Source organism: Peromyscus maniculatus, chromosome 4 (genome assembly GCF_049852395.1).
Source record: "Peromyscus maniculatus bairdii isolate BWxNUB_F1_BW_parent chromosome 4, HU_Pman_BW_mat_3.1, whole genome shotgun sequence".
Taxonomy (NCBI): Eukaryota; Metazoa; Chordata; class Mammalia; order Rodentia; family Cricetidae; genus Peromyscus; species Peromyscus maniculatus.
In genome coordinates this window covers 11,568,290-11,588,291 of record NC_134855.1, presented here as the reverse complement: position 1 = coordinate 11,588,291, position 20,002 = coordinate 11,568,290, and the positions used below count along the sequence as shown (strand labels likewise).

At 47.8% G+C, this 20,002-nt stretch overlaps 1 protein-coding gene across 3 annotated transcripts in view; it reads left to right on the top strand.

The window, feature by feature from the left end:
- Ak8 (adenylate kinase 8) overlaps positions 1–20,002 on the top strand; it is a 130,925-nt gene that overhangs the window by 67,830 nt on the left and 43,093 nt on the right. For all 3 annotated transcript variants that reach the window (XM_076569124.1, XM_006983366.4, XM_076569123.1), the window contains exon 11: positions 154–295. In XM_076569124.1, coding sequence (XP_076425239.1) covers positions 154–295 — 142 coding nt within the window. The remainder of the gene's footprint in view (positions 1–153; positions 296–20,002) is intronic.

Genomic DNA, 20,002 nt, shown 5'->3' with positions numbered 1-20,002 from the left:
AGTTCTGCTGTTCCTGCCACACTTGTTGCTGGACCACAGGGGGACCTTGTCCAGGTGGTTCCAGTTGACTTCCTCTGCAGTAGCTCAGCACGTGGCCCAGGAAGGCTAGAGAGCTGTGGGCTACAGACTGCTCTTATTCTTCTTCCTCTGCAGTGCCAGACAGCATCATCACCAAGGCTCTGGCCGAGCGTCTGGGCAAACAAGACTGCATCCAGAAAGGTTGGGTGCTTCACGGCTTCCCAAGAGACCTGGACCAGGCACGGATGCTGACCTCTATGGGCTACAGTCCCAACAGGTGAGCTGCTTCCCCAGGGACCCCCCGAGGCCCTGGCAATCTTCTTCCTACAGGGGACTCAGGTGACAGTGGTGTGCCATCAATCGTTTCTAGTGCGCCAAAGGAGAGGGTGTCATCCCATCCCCATGCATCCCACTCCGTTTGCCCTGAACCCAGAGTCAGGCTAAGTTTCAAATCCTGCTGCAGGTTGTGGGTTTGAGTTCTAGTTAATGATGCTCTAGCTCTGTCCATGTGCATGACCTGACGACCTTTGACATTCTCAGGTCCACCTCTGAACTTTCTGTTTCCCATGTCTGTTTTCTCCAACACTACCACACTAGTGAACCACTTGAGGTTGTGTGTGTGTGTGTGTGTGTGTGTGTGTGTGTGTGTGTGAGTGCACACGTGTGCGTGCGCACGCGCATCTTGCTGGTTCTCTTTCCACCTTTGTGTGGGTTCTGGAGAGCAAACTCAGGCTGCAGGCTTACACCACGCCATCTTGCCAGCCTTAGCCACTTTAGTTTGGTGACATATTTCAACACAGTATAGGGCACCCTCTCTTACTATGCTTTACTGGATGTATTGTACCAGGTGGCGTGTATTTGTATGTGCAGAGGGGGAGCTGACATTGGAATTCCAAGTGGGATTGCCTTGACTTTTCAGCTGATCATCTGTACCCTGGCACACCGGAGATGGGTCCAGCACTCTCTTGGGGTGCACACTCTGAATTCTAAGCCCATTTCTAGATGGGACATTGTCTGTTCTTGTTGCTAGAGATGTCAAGATGAGTTGGTTGTGTGCGTTTTACTTTTCTACGTTTTTGTTTTGTTTTGTTTTGGGTTTTTTTTGTTTGTTTTTGTTTTTGTTTTTTCAAGACGGGGTTACTCTGTGTAGCTTTGCGCCTTTCCTGGAACTGGCTTTGGAGACCAGGCTGGCCTCGAACTCACAGAGATCTGCCTGGCTCTGCCTCCCGAGTGCTGGGATTAAAGGCGTGCGCCACCACCGCCCGGCTTGTTTTGTTTTTAAGAGAACAGAAAAGGCACTGTTTCTTGCTTTTTAATTTGTTCTCTGGCCCCCTTCCAGAACTTTCTCTGAGTGTTTGCACTTGTGTCTCGAGGTTTCCAGGTGGAAGTGATGGTAGCCCATCTACTAATACTTACCTTTGCCTCTTTTCTTTCAGTCTTAATGTTTGCCCCTCCTTTACCATGTAATTAATTAGCATGCAAACTGTTACATTTTATTGTATCATCTGCAACAAAATTTTTGTTGCTTCTCCTTCCTGACTCTTCTCTTCCATCCCCCTGCCTCATTTGTCCTCTACAGCCTCCTTTCCACTTTCAGGTCACTTGTGCCCTGCCCCACCCTTCCCCACGTCCACTTACATTCACACATATGATCATTAAAGGCTAGAATCTGAAGCTGGATGAGAACTTGTGGTTTTTATCTTTCTGAATCTGTGTCACTCACTTAACCAATTCATCCATTTTCCTGAGAATTTCATAATCATATTCCCCTTTTATTTGCTTTACCAATTGATCCACTTTCCGGAGAATTTCATAATCTCATTTCCCTTTTATTTGTTGTATCTGTGTACCACATTTTTATTACCCACTCCTCAGCTGATGGACATCTAGGCTGGTTTCATTGGTATTGTGAATAGAGTAGCGGTAGACATGGATGTGATGTATCTCTGTGGTAGGATACAGAGTCCTTTGGGCATATGCCTAGTACTGGTATATCTGGGCCATGTGGGAGATACAGTTTTAATTTTTTGAGAAACCTCTGTGCTGATCTCCATGATGGCTACACTAGTTTATAGTCCCTCTAACAGTGAGTACACATTCCCTTTTTTCATATTGAATTAAAAGTCTACACAGGCTGGGCATGGTGTGTACACCTTTATTCCCTGCACTCAGGAGGCAGAAACAGTTGCATCTCTGTGAATTTGAGGCAAACCTGGTCTACATAGCGAGTTCCAGGCCAGCTAAGGCTACATAACTGCTGTGGATATCACTCTGTATAAATAAAATGCTGATTGGCCAGTAGCCAGGCAGGAAATATAGGCAGGACAAACAGAGAAGAGAACTGTGGGAAGAGGAAGGCTGAGTCAGGAGATGCCAGCCTGACATCCAGGGAGCAGTATGTAACAGGCACACAGGTAAAGTCACAGAACATGTGGCAACATATAGATTAAAAGAAATGGGCTGAGTTTAAGTGTAAGAGCTAGTTAGTGGTAGACCTGAGCTAATGGCCAAGCAGTTTTAAATAATATTAGCCTGTGTGTGTTTATTTGGGTCTGAGCAGCTGCAGAAACACAAGGATGCAGGAGCCAGGAGGACACAGGAAAACTTCAACTACACATAACAGTCTCAAAAAAAAATTCTGTACAACAAAGCTAAGAGACAACCTATAGACTAGAAAAAAACTATTTTGCCATTATACTTTAGACAGGATTTACACACACACGCACACACACACACACACACACACACACACACACACACACACACTTAAAAATTAAATGAAAAGGGGGCAGAGTTATCCTGGACTATACGGCGAGCCCAAAATAATCCTCTGAGCTTTCAAAGCCTTGAGAATAGAAGAGGAAGTCAGAGAAAGGCAGGACAAGGAAGGATCGAACATACCACCACTGGCTTGAAGACTGGGGGTCCCCTGGAAATTAATTCTACTGTCATCAGTGAGCTCCAGGGCAGCCACCATCCTGGACCCATGCAGACCCTGACCTGCAGAGGCTACCTCAGTATTTCTCAGCAGTTGAGGTTGTTAGGGTAGCGAGGGGAACTGACAAACCTCTGGGCGCACGTGGAGGTCAGAAGACGATTAGTGGGAACTAGGTCTCTCCTTCAGCCATGTAGATGCCAGGGATCCAACTCAGGTCATCAGGCAAGCGCCTTTGTCCACTGAGCCATCTCACTGGCCCTTCAATATTTTTATTACATTCATTCATTCACTTATGGACTGTGTGTGTGTGTGTGTGTGTGTGTGTGTGTGTGTGTACCTCTAAACTGTTAATTGTTTATTCTGTGGCTAACTGTGTCTATAGTGAAAACTTAGTCATGTCATTAAGCATATGATCTAGGTAAAACATGTGCGGATCTGTACCCTCACCCCTTAGTCTCTGTTGTTCATGGTTGCTGGCCAGCAGCCCCAGCAGCCCTAGCAGCCCCAAGTGATTTGTTAACTTCGAGCATTGTTTAAGTCAGGGTCACTGTGTGGCTGGCTCTGGTTGGCCTCAGACCCACTGTCTCCCTAGGCTGCAGATGCACACTGCCGAACCTGGCAGCACAGCCTTTCGGTTGGTTTTTATTGTTGCATTAGCTTTTGCCTTATCTGGTTTGGTGCTGTGTTATTGTAGGGGTTACTTCTTTGGTCACCAAGGGAGGCAGGATTTCTTTTTTCTCGATGCTTTGCAGGGTCACTGCATGGCTGCTGAGCACCATGGGCTTGGGTAGGACATGATGGGGGTGGGAACGTGTGTTGGGAGTAGTCTTTACTGCCTGTGACCTGGGGACCTGGTATAATCTCCAAAGGCACAAACAACCCCAGTGACCTTTTTCCTCCAACTAAGCTCCACCTCGTCAAGTTTGCAGAACCTCCCCAAACAGTGCCACCTGTTGGAGATCAAGCGAACAACATGGAGCCTGCAAAGACATTCCCAATTCAAAGCTCAGTAGAAGACACTGGTATATGAAAACAAGGATTCCACTTCTAGGCTTTTGTTTATGTGATGCAGGGTCTCGTAGATCTTGGGCTGCCCTTGAACTCACTGAATAGTTGAATATGACCTTGACTTCCTTCTCCTCCTGTCTCTATATTCTGAAATGCTGGGATTGCATATGTGTACAGTCATATCCAGTTTATGTGGTGCTGGGGATTGAACCCAGGGCTTTCTATATGCTAGGCAAGCATGCTAGGAGCTGAGCACACCCCCAGCCTGCCAGTCTTAATAGCTGTGTGGAACCAGCATGCTCTGGCCAAAGAGCTGTAGATAACCAAAGCATAGTTACCCCAGCAGGGAGCTGACTCAACTGGAGGACTTAGCTCTCAGCTTATTCTTTCTTATTTTCTTATTTTTTTTTTTTGCTTTCCCTTGGTTAATTATTGTACCCAGAGCTTTAAGGCAGAAGCCCCAGCCAGTGAGGCTTGGCCACTCTCCTAGTTTGCTCTCGTTGCTGTGATAAACATATGACCAAACATAACTTAGGGGGAACGTGTTTTGCTTGCACCCCCCCATGATAGCCGATCCTCCATCACTGAGGGAAGTCAGGCTAGGAATCAAGCAGGAACATGGAGGAATGGGGGTTATTGGCTTACTCAGCCTGCTCTCAGAACCCAGGACCACCTGCCCAGGGACTGCACCACCCACAGTGGGCTGGGCCTGCCTGCATCAGTCAGCAATCAAGAAAATGTTACACAGACCTGGCCACAGACAAATCTGATGGAGGCATTTCCTCAGTTGAGGTTCCCTTCTCCCAAGGGACTGTGGCTTGCGTCACACTGACCAACACTCACCAGCACAGCCTCCCTCCCCAGTATCCAGGAAGACACAGGAATAAGGGTGGGAGACAGACACAGGATGGAACGATAGTACACTGCGGAGGGCACAGGGAGAGGTGCAGCCACCTCACGGTCACCTCGGGGTGCTGGCAGGAGCTTTTGGTTTAAGTAGAGAAAGAATGGGGTACAAGAGGTTGCATAATTAAGCAGCTCTGCTGGAGGTGTGCTTCTGGCCATCATCGTGTCAGCTTGGGTCCTGCAATGGGGTCAGATAAGCTTAACTTGGTTCCTTGGGGTGACATGCCCCCTGGGTGCAGCCACTTGGAGACAGCTGTTCTCTTGGGGCATGGTCAGCTCCACGAAGCTCTGCTGTTCCTGGAATCCAAGGGTGACTGCAGCTTTAGGACAGTGACTGGAGACCCGAGGATGCCTGTGGGGTCTGGAACGGAACGGTGTAAAAGCCGACAGTAACCTGTCTTAGTTACTAGTGTCTTGGTCTCTTCAACCTTGACAGGGATGAGATAGGTCCTTATGACTAACATGCTTATCCAGAGCCAAGCAGCAGCCCGGCCCGGAAGGAGGCAGACGTAGAACAAGGGCAGAGAGGCCAGGTTCTCATGCTGGTCCTGCGGCAGTTTGAAGAGCCTGCTGTATGACGCCCTCGATCCCCACTGGCCAGTTTTCTTTGCACCTGTTTGTTGTTATTTCATATAGGGCAGCCCCTCAGGGAAGCTCACTGGGCCCAGAGCTGGGATCTCTCCCTTCCTGTTTCCTCTGGGTGACTCCCATTGTGTTCTTATGTGAACTGGCTTCTCTCTAGGTCACCTGAGCTGCTGACTGGAGCCTTCCTTTGCTAGCACTACAGGAAGTCTCTTTGCCTTTATTCTGAATTGGAGTTGCCTCCTGAACACACCTCTCTCCCTTCCTCCCTCCCTCTTCCTCTTCCCTACTACCCTCCATTCACAGACATCAGCTTTCACCTTTCTCCCACCTTCAATTCACTGCCACCTTCCCTCCACCCCTCTACTCCTGAGACCAGCTCTCCCTCTTCCATTCATGAATGCCAGGTCTCCTTCCCTTTCCTTCCCCTCCCTTCCCCTCCATTCATGGACACCAGCTCTCCCTCCCTTCCTTTCCCCTCCCTTCCCCCCCCCCATTCACGGACACCAGCTCCCCCCCATTCACGGACACCAGCTCTCCCACCTCCATTCATGGATACCAGCTCTCCCACCTCCATTCATAGACACCAGCTCCCCCCCCCATTCATGGACACCAGCTCCCCTGCCCCCATTCATGGACACCAGCTCTCCCACCTCCATTCATAGACACCAGCTCTCCCCCCCATTCATGGACACCAGCTCCCCTGCCCCCATTCATGGACACCAGCTCTCCCACCTCCATTCATAGACACCAGCTCTCCCCCCCATTCATGGACACCAGCTCCCCTGCCCCCATTCATGGACACCAGCTCCCCCCCAATTCATGGACACCAGCTCTCCCCCCCCCCATTCATGGACACCAGCTCTCCCCTGCCATTCATGGACACCAGCTCTCCCACCTCCATTCATGGACACCAGGTCTTCCCCCTCAACACCTTCATTTACGGACACCAGCTCTCTCTTCCCTCCCACCTCCACTCATGAACACTGGCCCTTACCCTGTCTTGCATTTGGAGTGTAGGGAGGCAGAGACAAATACATCCTGGGATATTTGTGTGCCAGTCTGTTACATGAGCTGTTGTCTTGACCTCCTTTGGTTAAGATTTACTTTCTAGAACTATGACAATTTTCTATTCCTATTTTTAGCTCAAGAAGTCCTCCTCTGTTGTGGAGCCAGATAGAGCCGTGATCACCAGCTGTTTACACAGTTCGGCCTCCATGTTTATTAATTCTGATCCATCTTTCATTTGAATGGATTATGTGGAGTCATTTTCACCAGGGCATGTAAACACTCAGCTTTGCACCCTTAAGTATGTCTCTGTCTTACCTTCCTGTAAACAACATCTGGCAGAGTTCTTTGATGGCATCCAGTACACCCCCCCCACACACACACACACCAGCATCCTAAATCATTCCTGCCTCTGACATCATGTGGGGGCCAAGGCCCTAAGGATGTTAGGAATCATTCCTTCCCTCTCCTCACCTCTTCTCCTCTCCCTCCTCCCTCTCCTCCCCTTCTTCCACCTCTTTCTCTGCCTTCCCATCCCTCCTCCTATCCCCCTTTCTTCCCCTCCCTCCTTCTCTTCCATATTCTCTCCCTCTCTCTCTCCTTCCCTTCTTTCTTGCCCCTTCAGCAGCCTTCCCCTCAGACCAGCGGCGCTGACTGCTTCCCCCTCGTGGTGCTTATGAATGCTCCCCTGGCCATTGGCTTCTTTTCTTCTGTCTAGGAAGGATGAGCACACTGGGGCCTTGGCACCAGTTCCCGTACTGGACTTGGCCTCTCCCAGCCTCACCCTTTACTTTCTCTCCTCTGCTGGGTTTGCTCTTTCTCGTGCCTACTTCTTTAGTTCTAGAAGCTTCTGGTGTCCCCTTGGGGATTTCCTCTTAACTGTGTCGGCTTTCTTTTCATCTTTTTAAAAACCTCATCATCTTTGATTTCTTACTTCCACGGAGCCTGCCCTCTCTAAATTACTCTGAGCATACCGAGCAGGTTTTATCTAAAATGCCCTTGTGTTTTGAGGAGTGATTCTTCATCTAAAGTGCATTCATTGTCTTTTTATTAACTTTTATCACTTTCCTTCTCTTTCTGAGACACTCCTATCTATTTCGTAAATCATGTCTTTGGAGAGGCCTGTGTGTGTCTCACAGCAGTGGGAGCGGGTGTATCAGGTCTGATAGACACAGTCGTAAATTACCACAAGTTTGGCTGCTCCAAACTGCACAGTTTCTGTTGGGCTGCATTCTTTTCCTGAAGCTGGGAGGAGAGGCAGCCACCTCCGTGGCTCATAGCTCCTCATGTTCAGGCCAGCACCTGACCCCTCTGCATCCGTAGTCCCTCAAGTAGACCCAAGGAACCATGTGATTAGATGGGACCCACCCAGGAACCAAGGACAACTGGACACACTGACATCCCTAATCTGCCTCATTGCATAGTCCTTTGTCCTCTATGGCCTATGGGGATTAGGAGGTAGACATACTGCCATCCTGTCTGGGGTTAAGTGAATGTATAGCTTATGAAAAATTTGGCAACGATAAAAGGCTTCTGAACACATGAATCTGAACATGAACAAAATGAATTTGTAATCAAACACATTATGAACATTATGAACCCAAGGTATCTGACAGTGCTCGCCTGTGGTGCATGGTGCGACTACACTGCAACCTTGGGTCTAAACACATATGTGCTTTGTTTTGTGTATGCCATTCTGCCACACAATGCCAAAGAACACTGGCCAAAACATGCCTGACTCAGATCCAAGATTATGGTATGATATGAACTGTAGTGTTTGTGTGGTACATACAGGTTTCTACTCTTACGGAAACAGTAGCTTGATTATGGAAAACAAAGATGAAGATGTTAGCTATTTCTCTGCTATCATTCTTCAGCATGTAAGTAGCAGTTTATTATATTTGGGGGTTGTATTGTGTTAGAATGTTTGGATTTAAAATTTGCTGTTTATTTTGCTGACCTGGGTTTCATTTTAAAATTATTAAATTAGAGCTGGGGATGCAGCTCAGTTGGCAGAGTACTTACCTGTGAAACACCAAGTGATAGATTCGGTCCCTAGGACTATATAAGAACTGGGCTTGGTGACACACACTTATTATCCCAGAACTGCGAGGTAGAGCAAGAGAATCAGAAGTTCAAGGTCATTCTCGGCTATACAGGATGTTCATGGATGGCCTGGGCTGCATAAGACCGTGTCTTTAGAAAAAAAAATCACTCAGTGGGGCTGAAGAGATGGCTCAGTGGTTAAGAACACTTCCTGCTCTTGCAAAGACATGGTTCAGTTTCCAGCATCTCCATCAGGTGGCTCACAGCCACTGTAGCTTCAGTTCCAGGTGATTAAAAAAATCACCCAGGTCCTGGTAGTGCACTGTAATCCCAGCACTTGGGCACCAAAGGCAGGCAGATCTCTGAGTTCAAGGACAGGCCGGTCTATAGAGTGAGTTCCAGGACAATCAAGGCTACACAGAGAAACCCTGTCTTAAACTAAATCAAATAAAGAAATAAAAATATTACCCAGCATTCGTGAGGCAGAGGCAGGTGGATCTCTGTGAGTTCGAGGCCAGCCTGGTCTGCAGAGTCAGTTCCAGGACAGCCAAAGCTACACAGAGAAACTCTGTCTCAAACTACACCCCCCAAAAGAGAATAGCATCACAAGTACTATATGTTAAGTATTTTGAAAACCCCGAGAGTGGTTTTCTCCACTGATTCAATAAGCCAAGTCAAACTGAATTAAAAGTCCAGATTTAATGAGCAATGCATTCCTGGTTGATCTCGGGGAAAGAGGAGAAATCACGTGGAAGGTCTATGGACAGGACCTCAGATACCCTGTAGGCGAGGTCTTGAGGAGCTCTGGGGGAGGAGCCGCTGCTTGGCGGGTTTTCTGAAGGCGGAGTTTGGAATGGAAGGAGTGGGGCTGAGAGTGGAGCTGAGTTCCCAGCTGAAAATCTGGGTGTGGTTTGGAATGGGGTCCGAGCTGGAGATTCCCAGCATCACAACCTTTTTGGGTATATATAGGTGCCTGTTCAAGTCTGGCTACTTCCTGCTGGCAAGGGACGGCCTGGGGAGGGGAAATCGGGAGTCAGTGGGCTCTTAATCAACGAGAGGTGTAGATGAAGAAGCATTCAGTTAACAGCGGTCCTGGAGTCCTCAGGGATCTGTTTTTGAGGAAGCGGAGAAGGCAAGTTGCTAGGAGGAAAAAAAATAGATTATTAACATTCCCCTCAAGCTCCTGGGACATGAGTGCTGGTACTGCCTCTCCAGACTCAAGCGGGCACCTATCCAGGATAAATGGGCACATCTCCATTTAATTCTTTCTGGCAGTCACCACTCTTCCCATGGCTAGCCCCGTACAGAGGGCCGATGTTAATAATCTGTTGATGTAAGTCAGCATTCTCAGTATTGGCTATAAAATCAAAATATCCATCAGCTCTGTGTCCTGTAGTAGAAAATATTCTGCCAAGGTTGAATTCTCATTTGTATGCAAATTTTTTTCCACCTTAATTAAAATTAAAAATAAATTTTTACTAAGGAATTGTTTTAAACTAAATTTCCTTATGGCTTATTTTCAATAAATGTTTGATTTGCACATCTACTGTATTATGAACCTATATATGCAAGGTTGTGTGAATATTTCTCAGTGAAAGGGAGTCATGAGTGAGAAGAGCTTTGAAAGCCTTGGTGTGAGCCGCCTGGGAACCCAGGAGTCCTGTTAGAAGCAGCCCCTGGGACTACTTGGTCAAAAGCCCCAGGGACTAAGGTCAAAGGCCTCAGGGGCAGCCACAGAGGGTGTCAGCTCATCTAGTCCCCAGGAAGAGATTCTAGGGACAGAGTGTGTTAAGGGAGGGTACACAGGTGTCACCAACTATCTGGGGAGTGAACCAAGCGCTGACTGTGTAAAGCAAATGACTTTTGTGTCTGGACTCAGGGCGTCCAGGCAGGACAGGAGGATTGACAAGGAGAGAACACCCTGAGCTCTGGAGCACACAGGAAGAGTATTCCAGAAGCAGCTTGATTTCAGGCAGGCTTAGCAAGAGGATACATCTCCATTCACCATGGAGGTTTTTTGTTTCATTTTGGGTTTTTCTTGTAAATTACTTTCTAAAGACTTTGTAAATGATTCCAATCTAATTTATTTGAACCTAGGACACAAGACAGGCAGGAAATATACAAAGATGTTGTCTATGGTGAGGTCTGCGCCTGTGCCCTGGTGGTCTTTCTGTGTGCTTCCCCAGCACTGTGCTCCCCCTCCTCCCTCCTCCCTCCTCCCTCCTCCCTCCTCCCTCAGCACCCTCTCAGCTTTGGACTGAACGTTCTGGTGATTAACTCAGAAAGGGATTTCAACCATGGACCCCCATATCCAGATTCAGCTGGGGAAAGAGAGAAATGCCTTAAAATGAGTCCACCCTGTGTAAGGACAAACAGCAGAACTGTAACTCTGGTCCGGGTGTGATGCTGGTCATAAAACACCCCAGCCCTGCATTGCCGGCTTGACACTAGGAGGAAATCCTGGCAGAATTATAGCCACAAAGCCGGTCTAGGGATACAGTACAGAAACCTATAACTCAGATACAAAAACAATCTCCGAAGGCCCCGCAGCCGCCCACCCTCCTCTTTTTTCCAGGAGGATTCAATGAAATTAGAATAAAATAAATTTACATATATATCAATTTTATTATTAAAATATATTCACACTAGTAAATAGAGTTATTGGGGAAGGGCAAGTTTCTCTGTGTGCCAGACTCAAAAATAGACCTCTTTGGCTTATCAGAAAACAAAGTTATTGTCTCCTCACCAAATATAAATCTCTTCTTCGAGCCAATAAGCACAGTGTGTTCAAATGCAATGCTTTGTCAGGCTCCCACCTCATAAACCCACAGCCCATAATAGTAAATTACGTTCCGCCGAGCAGTATCAATCTCTGTTCTAACATCACACGGTGAGGGAGGCCCAGCAATTGATGTGTCGAAAGGAAGGAGAAAAAGTTATTTGAGAACAAATAAAATGGGCTATAAAGTTTGTTAAAACGTAATAATAATGGGGGGAACAAAGAGAGAGGCTTCGGAGGCTGCGAACAGAAGCCCGCCGCCCGCTCACTGTGAAATAAGTCACTTCCTGCTGCAAGTCTGCAGTCATGCATTTTCCTTAAGACCCGTGTTCACTGTGGGGGGCGGGGGGATAAGCTCTGAAGGATGCCTGGGAGTTTGTGGTATCTCAGACGGCTGAATATCTGAACCCCTACTTTTCTCCGAGACCTTAACCCCCTCCCCCACCCCATGGTCTCAGTCATAATTGTGGATCCTGGAAAGGAGGATCTCAGTGGCAGAATCCTAGCAAGGGCTTCTATGACAGTCGTCTTCTCCAGTGCCCCCCCCTCACTGGATTAATTTAGAACCATCAAGAACACTCTAGAACAATGCTCATCTGTGACTTACACTGTGCCAAACTGGAAACTGCTGTCAAGGTTCCTTGGAGGGAGTGGCAGGGTCTGAATTCACTTTGCCTCCAGAGGTTGGCTTCTTTCTAGCAAGGCCAAGGGCTCGCTCGTAGCTGTCAATATCCCGTTAGTTCTGGGTATCTTGTTACTGATGTTTTCTGCTAGACAGACACTTCACATGGCTGTCGCCTCCAAGGAGCTAGAGGCCAGCTGCTTCCGGAAGAGGCCCTCAAACCAACCCTGTGTGCATGGGACTACACCAGAGGCAGCCTGTCTGAGAGCGCCCTTCCACACAGCCGAGCTTTCTTTCCCGTTTCTCTGGGGCCAGGCCATCCTTGGGTCCCAGACTGATCAACGTCCCTTTCTCATCTCCCTGTCTGCCCCTCCCAATTTCCCACCCACTCCTTACTCTGTAGCTGCTCTGAGGCTCATGTCTCCACTTAGGTTAGGGCTCTCTTCCTCCTCCCCCCTCCTCCTCCTCCTCTTCCTCCTCCTCCTTTTCCTCTCTCCTCCTCTTCTACTCCTTTAAAAAAGTGATTCCTTTATTTTTAACTCTTTAAAAATTTATTTATTTTACCTGCTGATCATGGTGGTATATACCTTAATTCCAGCACTGGGAGGCAGAGGCAGGTGGATCACTATGAGTTCAAGGCCAGCCTGGTCTACATAGTGAGTTCCAGACAACCAAAGCTACATAGTGAGACCCTGTCTCAATAAAATTTTAAAAACTATTCTACGTGTATGGGTGTTTTGCCTGCGTGTATGTCTGTGGATCACAAATGTGCCTGGTGCCTGCAGAGGCCAAAAGAGGACATTGGATCTCCTGGAACTGGAGTTACAGACAGTCTGAGCTGCCATGTAGGTGCTGAGAATCGAATCTGGGTCCTCTGGGAGAGCAGCCAGTGCTCTTAACCATTGATGTTTAATTATATTGTATTGGACTAAATAAGGCTGTTTCATTAAGTATACAATGTGCACGGGGCATTCCCCCTCACTTCACTATCCTCTCCTTTCCCACCTGTCCCAACTCCTCTCCGTCCCCTTCAACCCTGACAGGCCCCTTCTTCTTATCATTCATGCAGAAATGATTTTATGCATATAAAGTGAGTTTAGAACCCACAAGTAAGAGCAAGTAGGTAACATTCATCTTTCTTTTCTTTCTTTCTTTTTTTTGAGATAAGTTTTCTCAGTGTATTCCTGGATGTCCTGGAACTCACTCTGTAGACCAGGCTGGCCTCCCTTCAGAGATCTACCAGCTTTTGCCTCCTGAGTGCTGGGATGGCGTGCGCCATCACTGCCCTGTGACATTTATCTTTCTGAGGCCAACTTAATCCACATAATGTGATGATCTCCAGTGGTATCTGCTTTCCTACAAAGGTCATGACTTCGTCCCTTATGGCTAGATATTCCCTTGAGTACACACACAGCACGTTCTTTATCCTACGGTCTGTTGTTGAACACCTGGGTGTTTGGTTTTAAGACAGGGGTCCATCCCCCCCATGTGGCCTTGGCTGGCCTGAGACTCACTGTACAGACGAGGCTGGCCTCAAACTCAGAGATCCAATTGCTTCTGCCTCCTGAGTGCTGCCTCAAAGGCTTGGACAGCTAGTTTGAGTTCATCATTTAGCTCTTACTTAGGCCTTACGCTGCACTGAACACTGGTGGGACCTGCTGACCTGGAGTGGTTTTGTTTTGTTTTGTTTTTTACTTTTCATTCTTGACTCTTTGTGGGGCTCACCATCCAGCTTCCAAATAAATACACAGAGTCTTATTCTTTCTTATGATGCCTGACCTTAGCTTGGCTTGTTTCTAGCCAGCTTTTATTAACTTAAATTATCCTATCTTTTGCCCCTGGGCTTTTACCTTTATATATTCCTTTCTTTACTTCTTACTCCGTGGCTTGCTGGGTAGCTGGGTGGCTGGCCCCTGAGTCCTCCTCTCCTTCTCCTTTTGTTCCCCCATCTTCTCTTCCCAGATTTCTCCTCCTGTTTATTCTCTCTGCCTGCCAGCCCTGCCTACCCTTTCTCCTCCGTACCTTTTGACTGTTCAGCTCTTTATTAGACCATCAGGTGTTTTAGACAGACACAGTAACACAGCTTCATAAAGTTAAATAAATGCAACATAAAACAATGCAACACATCTCTGCATCATTAACAAATATTCCACAGCATAAACAAATGTAACACATCTTAAAATGATATCCTGCAACACTGGAGTCCTCCACACAAATTCCCAGGAGTGGTGGAGCTAGGTCCTGGCAAAGATCTACTGTTAAGACCTCCATATTGACTTCCATAGAGGCTGGATGAGTTTACATTACACCAGCTTTGTATACGTCCTCACCAATATGTCCTTGTTTGTTTTGATGACTGCCACTCTTAACTGGGGTGAGACCGAGCCTCAATGTAGTATGGAATTTTTTGTTTGTTTGTTTTTTACAAGATTTCCTTTTATTTTGAATTATTTGCTTGTGAGCCCACAGAGGCCATAAGAGGGTGTTGGATCCCCCAGAGCTGGAGTAACAGGTGGGGAACTGAACTTGGATTCTCTGCAAGAGTAGTACTTACTCTTAATTCCTCAGCCCTCTTCCAGCTCCTCTGTGTGTTTTTGTTTGCATTTCTTTGATGACAGGTGAAGATGAACATCATTTCCTGTGTCTATTGGTCATTTGTGCACCATCTCTTGAGAGCGTCTCCTCATTTCATGACTACTCGTTCACTGGATATCAATTGCTTGTTGCTATCTCTGAGTTTGAAGATGATGCTTTCCCCTCCCCTCCAACCCTCCTCTTCCATGTTGAGCAGGATGCTTTCCTCTTCTCTCCATCCCTCCTCTTCCATGTTGAGCAGGATGATTTCCTCTTCTCTCCATCCCTCCTCTTCCATGTTGTGCAGGATGATTTCCTCTTCCCCTCCATCCTTCCTCTTCCATGTTGAGGAAGATGATTTCCTCTTCTCTCCATCCCTCCTCTTCCATGTTGAGGAGGATGCTTTCCTCTTCTCTCCATCCCTCCTCTTCCATGTTGGGCAGGATGCTTTCCTCTTCTCTCCATCCCTCCTCTTCCATGTTGAGCAGGATGATTTCCTTTTCTCTCCATCCCTCCTCTTCCATGTTGGGCAGGATGATTTCCTCTTCCCCTCCATCCCTCCTCTTCCATGATGAACAGGAATAAGGACCATGGGGATTGGATCTTTGTGGAGTGACAGCTCTGTGCCCTCCTTCCATCTCATCAAATCTGTTCCACAGCCACAAGGCAGGTTTACTCATTAGAGAAACTGGGAGCTAGCAGAGACCAGCCCCAAACCCAGCTCTTAAACTGTCACTAATCCCAGCATTGGAATTAGTGTCTGTCCCTGTGACATTTAACCTCAGTTTCCTTGTCTATCAAATGAGGCAGTAATCACTACTCTCTCAACCTGATCTAGAGGGCGGAAGGAATGTGAAGATTGTGTGTGTGTGTGTGTGTGTGTGTGTGTGTGTGTTACAAATTCTGCAGCTGCAATACACTAATAAGCTGGCCCCACATGGTCTCTGACTGTGGAGACTTACTCACACATGGAAGACGAAGCTTGAGTTTTCTCATGGCGCAGGTTGCACACACCCTCCCAGCCACAGTGGGGAGATTTATCTATATTTTGAATCTAAACACATAGTTTTAATGACAGTCACCATGCACTGTTTAGTCCCAGCTCAGTAGAAGTGGAAATGGCTGGATCATTTCATGCTAAAGATGACCACCCATGATGCAACACTCGTACAAACAGCTCACTGTCTTTACTATTATTAATTATTAATTATTTGAGACAGGGTCTCCTGTAGTCTAGGCTAGTCTTAAACTACCTGTGTAACCAAGGGTGGCCTTAAATTCCTGATCCTCCTGCCTCTGTCTCCCAAGTGCTGGGATGACTGGTGTGAATTGCCCACACAGCTAACTCTGTTAAAGTTTAAATCATGGAATATTCTGCTACACTGTGAAGTCCAGACTGAATTGGCATGTAGTTCATATGCCCAAGCTGTCTTGATTTTATTTCAAAGGTTGTTGCTTTTCATTCCGTGAGACAAGTTCCTTTAGAGAACAGCATAGTGAAGCCCTGGGAAGAAGCCTGGGCCTCTTCTAATTGTTGCAAAGTAAGGATGTTATCATTCTTAAGAGGGCAGCAGTAGGAGCAAAGAAAAATTAAAATGCAAAGTAGGATTGCTGTGCAAAGCACATGCGCTCTCTTGTTCTCTCTCTCTCTCTCTCTCTCTCTCTCTCTCTCTCTCTCTCTCTCTCCCTCCCTCCCTCCCTCCCTCCCTCTCTATCCTCTCATTATCACTTGGTCCTTCCAGGAAGCTCTCACATCTCTGCAGCTGATCCTTACGTGGATTAGAGATAATAAACAGCCCATTAATGAAGGCCTGAATGAAGAAATGGAGTTGGGCTCCGCAGCAGAACTCAGCGGCTGGCAGAGGTTAATAACTCCATTACCGAAGCTCTCCGCCTGAGCTGCCCGACCAGCGGGGTGTTAGCCTTATCTTACTCCTCATTAATTGAGCTAATAGAACCCGGGTGACCCTGGCTTGCTGCTGTCGTCACAGAGTCTGGCAGACATGGGCTGGAATACTTATCACTGTCTGGACTGGAATGCCTCTGGCTTGGGGTAGATTTCCTTTCTTGAGGACGTGTGAGCTGCAAACCCCATCGCCTAAGCAGATCTGTCTGCCATGGAGACTGCAGACAGATCTGTTTCCCACAAGCAGAAGCATAGCCAGGACCAGCTGCTTCTTTGGCTCCTCTCGGGAGGTGTCACTCTGGGCTGCAGGCCTTAGCTTTCCAGTGGATGGCTTTGAACTGGTGTAGTACCTCATGCCTGTAATTCTAGCACTTGGGAAGCTGAGGCAGGGGGATTGCCATGAATTAAAGGCAAGCCTGGACTGCAGAATAAGACCTCTCTCTCCCTCTCCCTCTCCCTCTCCCTCTCCCTCTCCCTCTCCCTCTCCCTCTCCCTCTCCCTCTCTCTCTCTCTCTCTCTCTCTCTCTCTCTCTCTCTCTCTCTCTGTCTCTCTCTCTCTCTCTCCTCTCTCTCTCTTTCACACACACACACACACACTGGCTTTGGAGGAAGTGACCGTTGTTTCAGCTAATCCTGTGGGGTCAAGGGTGAAAAGAGTCAATGTGCCCCCCTTTAAGACATCAAGGAGCCTCTGAGATCATACTGACACTGGTATCCACCTGTAAAAAAAAGTGCATTCCCTCTCCCACTCCTGTAGTCACAGAAGAGTAAAGATCCTTTAGGGCCCAGATGTGTCCAGCCTGTGGCCCATGAGACACATGAGGCCAAGTCCAAGTCAGCTATGCATTCAATCCAATGCAAAAATCACAAACTTACCGTGTGTGTGTGTGTGTGTGTGTGTGTGTGTGTGTGTGTGTGTACGTGTGTGTGTGTGTGTGTGTACGTGTGTGTGTGTGTGTGTGTGTGTGTGTGTGTGTCCATTTGTCCTGTGTGACTTTGATTACACAGTTCTTTTTTTTTTTTCTTTCGAGACAGGGTCTCTCTGTGTAGCGTTGATTACACAGTTCATAAGTGTGATCTTCGTAGATAAAATCGCCATGTTGCAATGTAAAAAGTGAGACATGCCTGAGTTGTAGACATGACAGTGACATGCAGATAAATGCAAGCCAGGCTTTATCACTTACAGTGAGTGAGAGGGAGCCGCCAGGTGGGCCAGGTAGGGGTCATGCCCAGCTGCAGCTTTCAGAGTTCATGAGTACAGGCATGTGTGTTAGCTAGAGTTCACGGGATGGCTGTATACTGGGTAATTTAAATAAGTAATTTAAGTAACTCCAGGCTTCTGATGGCATAGAAGGCTTTGGTAAAGGCCACAAGGTCAAGGCCACAATTTCACAAGGTCAAGGTTGGGGTGGGGCTTTCACAAACCACCTGTGATGGGGAACCAGGAAAATTTTAAATGTGTTTATTTTTAGTCATATGTATGTGTGTGTGTCTGTATGAATGTGTGTCTTGTCTGTGAGTGCCTGTGGAGGCTGAAGGTGTTGGATCCCCTGCAGATGTAGTTATAGGTAGCTCAGCCACCTGACATGGGCTCTGGAAATTGAACTCAGGTCCTCTGGAAGAGCAATACTGAGCTCTCTCTTCAGCCCCAGGACAGCCCTTTGAGAGCCAGGTGAGATGGCACACACCTTTAATCCCAGCATTCAGGGAGGCAGGGGTAGGCAGATCTTTGAGTTCGAGGCCAACCTGGTCTACAGAGTGAGTTCCAGGACAGCCAGGGCTACACAGAGAAACCCTGTCTTAACAAACCAAAAACCAAAGTGTGTGTGTGTGTGGGGGGGTGCTTTTGTAGTATAGTATACTGTCCTGGATGGCCTGTGTTGGCGTTGGACCCTTGACCTTGTGAAATTAAAGCTTACTCAGCACCCCAATCCTCTCATCTCCGCATCCTGCAGCATGGTAACCCTTCCATATCTCTCCGCCATGCCATGTGGGTCCCGGGCTGTTTCCCATGCACTGTCCCCAGCACAGACATCTTCTTGGGCTACTGGCCCAGCGACAAAGGTGCTCGTAATGCCTACTGTACTGGAGAGAGCCCGTTGGCTGACCTGAAGGTGGCCCTCAGCAGGTGGCAGGCTTCACTGTAGCAAAGCTAAGGGCTCCACTTGTAAGCCACTTCCGGGGTGGGGGTGGGGGCCTGGAACAAGATGCCTGAGTGCCTGAGCTCTGAGAGGGCTGAGGCAGAGGGCAGGCTGCCCAAGGAGATGAGTGGGTCTGAGGACAGAGGTACACCCACCCTTGGTCTCAAGCCCAAGGTAGTGACCAGTTATGGCAGTGAGGGGTCATCAGCCCACAGCCCTGGAGTTGTAGCATTTTAATCTTTCGGTAAATAAAAAATGGAGTGGACAATGAGAATGTTCTCATTATTTTCCTGCCAAGAGACTGTTGACATTTTACCGCTTATTTCCAATGTTTGTGTAAGAAAAAGTCTGGGGACGAGAACTCTGAGCAAACGGAGGAGGTTGCACCACTTTTTTCCCGGGTTAAACTTACTTGATGACAGTCTGTTACTGGGTCTGTTGTCTGTCTCCGAGAGCACAAGAGCAATTGCTTTGGCAGCAGTGACATCAGAAATGTCTGCTACCTTTGGCCTCTGCCTGCAGCCATGAGGATTTCACAGAGTGTTAAAATATGTGAGTCTCAGAGTCAGCAAGACCAAGGTGGCCATAGCCATAGTTCTGTGGGCCCCTTGAGGATGCTGGGACTTGGGAAGGGCACCACATGGTGCCTCAGGGTGGTAAACAGCAGGTGAGCCTAGGATAGATGGCCGGCACTCTGGGGAATCAGCAGGTCTTAAGGAAGAGTCCCTGCAGACTCAGACTGGCTTATGAGGTAGTTAAGTAATATTTCTTTAAACATGATTTTGTGAGCTAAGAACTGGGCCAGTGAGATGGCTCAGTGTGTAAAAGCACTTGCTGCCAACCCTGATGACCTGAGTTTGAGTCCTGGAACCCAAAACACAACAGGTACGAAGTCCAGAGGTATGCACTGAAATCCAGTGTTCTCATTTATCTAAGTGTTGTCCAGAGGTGTCCAGACCTGCCTGTAGTCCCAACCCCACTTTCCTGTGCTCCCAGGGGACCAAGGAAAGGTTCTTTTTGTCCCCTACTCTTAGCATGTCATCATGGTTAATCATCATCTTGACTAGATTCAGAATGGCAGACAGTTTATCCAGAAAGGCTTTACCAGGGTGGGAGGAGCCACCTGAAAGCCAACAGCCCCATCCCACGAGTGAGCGACCCAGACTGAATATGAATATGGAAGCGAGCTGAGAACCAGTGTCCATCACTCTCTGCTTCCTGACTCTGGCTGCGATGTGACCAGCTGCATCATGACCCTGCTTCCATGGCTTCCCCACCAAGATGGACTCTATCCTCAGACTGTGAGCCTAAATAAACAAGCCTCCCTTAAGTTATTTCCTGCCAGGAGTTTGGTCATAGCAAGGAGAACAGTTGGTACAATATTCCAAGTACATGTGCCATTTGGAGAGAAAGAACTGACCTTCTGGACTTGCTGGGTCAGTGCCTGCTAAGTTTCATGGCCATGAATTACCCC